At 47.6% G+C, this 6,000-nt stretch overlaps 1 protein-coding gene across 1 annotated transcript in view; it reads left to right on the top strand.

Annotated features, from left to right (window-relative positions):
- Positions 1 to 267: 267 nt before the first annotated feature.
- Positions 268 to 6,000, top strand: part of LOC125956614 (uncharacterized) — a 37,472-nt gene continuing 31,739 nt past the window's right edge. The window contains exon 1 of the mRNA XM_049688675.1: positions 268 to 986. Within this exon, the coding sequence (XP_049544632.1) occupies positions 837 to 986 (150 nt within the window). The 5' untranslated portion in view covers positions 268 to 836. The remainder of the gene's footprint in view (positions 987 to 6,000) is intronic.

Raw genomic sequence — 6,000 nt, 5'->3', positions numbered from 1 at the left:
CAAAAGAAAAAATATGGAAATCAATTTATGAATATACTGATACTACCTCTAATACTTTATCTAACATTCTTCTGTTTTTCCGATTTCTTCCAGATTCACTCTCTCTTCACTATGTAAAACGAATGATATTCGCCCACCGCTACAAGCAGTGACTTCAACGAACATCCCTTATTAGATGATCTTTCTTTTTGTCTCCAGTTCTAATCCAGCATTAACCCTCGACGCGCTTCTCCTTTTTTCAGCAGTGCATCAAGTTCAAGTGTATAAGTGTCCGTGCGTATGAACGTGCGTGCGTGCGTGCGTGAAACAAATGAAGGTTAAGTGGTGTTAAAAGCTCACCCCTGCCTTGGCCAAACAAGGCCAAAGCTCCGCACAAACACTGCTCTGCTGCGTTCGTGTCCGGTTCAGTGGTGTTCGGTAAACGCGTGCTGGACGTGCGGAAGTGTTGGTTGTGTGCTGTGGTCCACAGCAGTGCGTTATCAGCAGTCATGTGCAGTGTGATACCTGGTTTGGTGGTTCTGCTCGTGGTTGGGGTTACCATCCCTCGATCGCACCAAAGCACCCCGGTTAACGGTAACAACCGCGCCTAAAACCCGTGTTCCAGCGCTTCCGGTGTTGTCTGTGAAGAGGGGGTTCTCTCTTTCTCTCTTGAGCGGCATTTAGTTTGGTGCCCCCGGAAGCTTACAAGTGGGTGAGGTGGAGAGGAAAGCGGTATTGGAAAAAAATCACAATTAAATACAGTGTGTTCGTGTGTTGCTACACACACGGCGCACACGCAAGCGAAGCGAAAAAAAAGAGGAAGCTATCCGGCTAACGTTAACAGAGAAGCAATCAGAATGCCGTTCGGCCGGAAGTCCCCACTGGAGGCGCTGGCCATGCCGGGCGCCATCATCGCGTACAAGTACAGCCAGTTCCGGCAGCGGCGACGGGAGGCCGCCAACCGGCGCGTCACGGAACGGGAACTGTCGGCGTTGCACACGAAAATCGTAAGTAAAATTGTTACAATTTATCTCTCTCCCCCGTTTTGTTCACAGTTCAGGAGGGTAGGGGTGGGAGTGGTAGGATAATGGAGTTAATATACCCACCATTTTCACTCATAAATCTCCCATACGAATGCGGGCCGGCGGTTGGAGTGTAAAGCGAGTGCGCGATAATATTCTGTGGCGCACTCAGTAAGTCCCCGTGGCAACCATTTGCCTTCTGACGTTTTGATTGTCAAACTGTCAAAGGCATCAGAATCACGGCAAATGGCCGTAGTAGGCCGGCTACTGTGCGATTGGCATTTTGTTTGATAAATCAATTTCTCACTCGCTTTGTGACGTCACATCCGCTTGCTTGCTCGTGAGTTGACAGAGAAAACGCGTCGCGCTTTCGATCGCCTTTCTATCGCGCTCCCTAATCGATTGCTATCCTGCTCGTTCGCAACGATACAATAGGGCGTCACTCACTCACACCTCTACGATGATGACGCGTGTAATGCTGGGAATGCTGGGAACGGCTTGAAGGAGGGGAGGGTGCGAAGAGAGCGGTTCGCCGCCTTATCGTAACTCGAGAAGCTTGGGAAAAACGGGATTCCCCGGGACCGACGTGCGGGCGTTAAACATGAAACACAAATCTCTCGGTTCTCCCGGGGACTCGCCACTTCCGCCACGTCCCTTCTCTTGCGAACGCCAGGTTCTCCTGCGCTATCGAGCAGGAGCATCACGTTGAGTCAATATTTGCTGTTTGTGCGCCCACCCCGCTCGCATCGTGGACCGCTACCGACCGCTTGCTACTGGTGTGTGGTGATGGTAGCGTTGGCGTTACTGTTGACGTTGGTCGGTTGGGTTGGGAAAGGGGTACAATTTGTAGAAGCAAACGCTTCCTGCTGCTGCTGCTTCTGATTCTGCTTATAATGCCGCTGGCTGTATAGTTGCTGCTCCTGTTTTGTTGCTAATTTCACCGTAAAGGTGAACTTAATTCAATAAACCCGGATCGACGTTGGCGCGAGTGTTGACAGAGCGCAGGATTAAATGTGGCGTCGGTTTCTTTGTGGTGTCGTTGAAAGAATGATTTGTAGCGCTTTCCAGTCGAGAAGCTTTACAGTGCTGCAGTATTGGATTGGAAGACAAATGGCGTTGGAGGACACTTTTGACAAGTTACGATTAGAACTCAAAAAGTTTCTTCGTTCCTACAACTGATTATGTAAGAATTTAAGGCTATATTTTGTATTGTTGCATCAAGTTTAGCTTAAAAGCAAAGTGTTATAATCCCTGTTGTACATTTTTTGCTTGAAAATAAGGTGCACTAAGTATACCCCTGGAGGTATGCAACTCTAGTATGCTTCTTTAAACTCTTATCTATCCGGCTCTCTTTCTTTCTTAAATAAACACCACCCACAGCACATAAGATACGCTTCCGCTCGTGCACCACACAATCACTGAACTAGAAGCAGCAGATAAGATGAGAGTAGCATAGCTCCCCTAGAGTTCAGCTCCACACTGCATACGTCAGGCGATGGACAGAAATTGCCTTGTGTCATGTCACCCGGTGATTCCCGCTTTCGCTCCGAACGATGGCTCCATCTAGTCTGCTTCCTTCTAGACTCTCAGTCCCGGAGAAGACGCCTACGCCACAGCATCGCAGCATGTGCGCCACCAGCATGTGTGGGCCGTGCGGCCGTGGGCGCGCTGAGGAGATTGGTTGGCCGTGTCAGGAAGACTGATTGACTATCGTGACAACGGGGCCCACGCATCGCCCACCAGCCCACCGAGCAGACAACCACCGATCTCGATAGATCTCACTCTCAGGATATGCTTACGCCCGTTGCCCTTAAGCGATGCCGTGCCTGGGCTAAAAATAGTCCCGATCCCTTCGGAAGGCCAGAAGAGCGCCCCCCGTCCTAAGGGCACTTGAAGGCAACGTGCTTGATTTGAGCGACGATGTCCTGATCGGAGTGCGTTACATGGGGCGAGAGGACGGGACTGTGATGTGTATGTGTGTCGATCACACATCATTTAACTTACTCTGGGGGGCATTGAACGAACGCGAATAAATTGCAAATCGGTCGCAGTGCTTCTGCTCTTTTGAGACCCCGGAGCGACGTCCAAGCGACCTAAAGTTGTGCTCCCCGGCGGGAGGGGTTTTCGCTCTCATTCGGTTAGTCCTAATGAGGCAGTTTGTCTTGCTGCTTGCCGTCACTCGGTTGGAAGTAAGTGGGCCATAGGTTGAGTGGTTGCCACGCGATGGTTGGAACGGACAGAAGCAGGAGCAGCGAACGAAGGCTGATTGTGATTGCAGATGGAAGAAGCTCGAGTAAAAGAAAGTGTGCCCCGCCGTGACATAAATCAATGTAAAATATTGTTCTAGAATAAGCACTAGAGATCCAACGGGGCAGATTTGTGTTACTTCTATTGAGGTTTTCATAACAGCACTTTAATAACTGTATGAAAATCAAGGATACTATGTCGTAACACCGATTAATTTGGTTACTATGGCATCTGTCAAAGTGTCCTGTCAAAATCTAGGAGCCTGGATAAGAAACTGTCTTCCATTTCCTCCTCTAGATTGTTCAATTAAGATAAGAACTCAAAATAAAGTTACAGACCAGTTTGGAGTAGGTAGAAAAGATAATCACAATAAGATAAATAAAAATTAGAAGACACCTAAAAGAACACTACGTTAAACAAGAGATATAGAATAATATATCGTCAAAAGTTAGCAGCATGGCTAAGAAAATGTCTTCTAATTCCTCTTCTAGATTGTTCAATTAAGATACGAACTCACAAAAAAGTTACAGAACAGTTTAGAGTAGGTAGAATAGATAATCACAATAAGATAAAAAAATTAGAAGACACCTAAAAGAACTCTAACACTTCATCTACACGGGCGCGAGAAAGCTGAAAATGAGATGAGAATGAAAAAGTTGAGAATGTCAAATCCCATACAAATGGAAATGTAAAGATACAAGTAGGCTGTCACAAATGTATGGGATTTGACATTCTCGCCTTTTTCATTCTCATCTCATTTTCAGCTTTCTCGCGCTCGTGTAGAGAGTCGGTAAGATAAACAAAAAAGTAATAAAATAAGCTCAACAAATTGACGCAAAACAAGCAATAGAAACACCACAATGATTCCACACTCCAATGATTCCCGAGAATCGATAACACTCCGATGAAATCGAATAGAACCAAAGCAAAAAAAACACAAGCAAACCCTAATACCAATTCTGTTGTTCCAAACTAGTGAAACATCCCGAAACCAAACCCCAATCCCCCATGCCACCAGGGCGTCCATCACCAGGGCGAAATCCCCCAAGCCAGAGCCGCCTGACAAATGGCAAACCGGGGAGCTTCCCGTCGTGAGAACTAAATTGAACATGATTTGTCATCTGTTTGTCATCTGGCTGACTGCATCGTCGTGTCCCAGATTTGCACCACTAGGCCCCACGGACCGGAGGGCGAACACGATTGTTGATAGACCTTCTCCCCTCCCGGCAGGGATGGAACGGTACTAGTGAGCACTGCAAAGTGGAAAACAATCACATCTACAGATTAAAATATGCTCTGGCTTCGGGTCCCCGTTAGAAAGCTGATGGTGTATGGTGAAGGCGAAAGAGGAAAAGTTTTTCCTTCTGCCTGCAACTACTACTAGGAGACAGAGACAGTAAAAGCCAAACATTGTCTCACATAAGTTCTCGGGAACATTGGTACACGGATACCGGGAGGCATACATTTCAGAACTTACTACTCGGCGGTGCTACTTTTTCCACTCAGAGCACAATCCTCGTTCTGTTTTTGACGGATTGATGGCGCACACTCGGAAGTTCACTTTCAGACTCGCGTCAGTGGATCATCCTTAGGGGGCGAGGACTACATCAGTCGAAAACATGGGATGGATTGTTTTAAATTTGAATACATCATTGAATCATTCCGTTTCTTGAGAAGCTGACCTGACCTTACGATCGTCAGACATTTCAAAAAAGGTTCACCCCGCAGCGTCCTGTAACCGGCTCCATCCATAATGTATTCCAATCATTCTATTCCGCCTCCGGGATAGCAATGCAGAACGGGGAAAACAATTTCACGAGCGATGGTGTGCCCATCTCCTCTACAAAGCTCCGTTTAGTAGTCACGTTTAGCGTTCGACGATAATTTATCATCAAACATTCATCTGGCCGTGCGTTCCGGATCCGGGACACTCCCATCCATCTTCTCCCAGCGTGAGTGCAACAGTCTGAGTGTGTGTGTTCCTTGGAGCGTCGTCGCTCCAGCTGAGAATTGCTGATGATAATCGAATAACAAACTACACCGTCTGGTATCGTCGATGTAGCTCCCTGTTTCCGCCCTCTTCTTCACCTTCGCAAACTTCCTGCCGTGTCACCATTTTTCACTCGCAAATGAACGTTCAATTTTGCTGCCATTTCCGCGATTGCACCCCCCGGGAGGTTCCACACATTCGCGCGCGGATCACGGGAAAGAAATAAAAATTCCCATCAACACCTCATTTCCTGGAGAATCCCCAAATGAAGGGTGTCAAGGGGCAGAAGGATGTAGGGGAGGTCCCAATCGGTTTGCAAATGAATTATGAACGTGGCCACGTACCAGATAGAGTGCGACAGAAGCAGGCAATAGACGGTCCCCAGTTGTAACGAGCGAATTCGGAATGTCTGGCCGAGCACACACACACGCATACGTTCACCAAAGTCACTGAGAATTTAATGATGGCGTACCCACACACTATCCCTGGGAGTCCTTTTTGGTATGCGTGCCCTGGTGTGTGTGTGTCTGTGTGACGTTTAACCACTACATTACGATGTGGTTTTTTCCCTTTTCTTTCACAAGCAACAAGGAAAGTAAGTCAAAGGATGAAACATTAATGTTACCTCGTTATTCCTGGACCTGGACGAATTCACGGACCATCCTCGCTGGTCGTCTCAAATTTCTTTCCATTGTTGGGCTCCGGAACGGACTCTACATAATGACCACAAAGCCACAACCCCAACGAAACGGCTGTTGGTTT

This window comes from Anopheles darlingi, chromosome 3 (assembly GCF_943734745.1).
Source record: "Anopheles darlingi chromosome 3, idAnoDarlMG_H_01, whole genome shotgun sequence".
Taxonomy (NCBI): domain Eukaryota; kingdom Metazoa; phylum Arthropoda; class Insecta; order Diptera; family Culicidae; genus Anopheles; species Anopheles darlingi.
The sequence above is the reverse complement of the archived record's forward strand: the minus strand, read 5'-3'. Positions and strand labels throughout refer to the sequence as shown.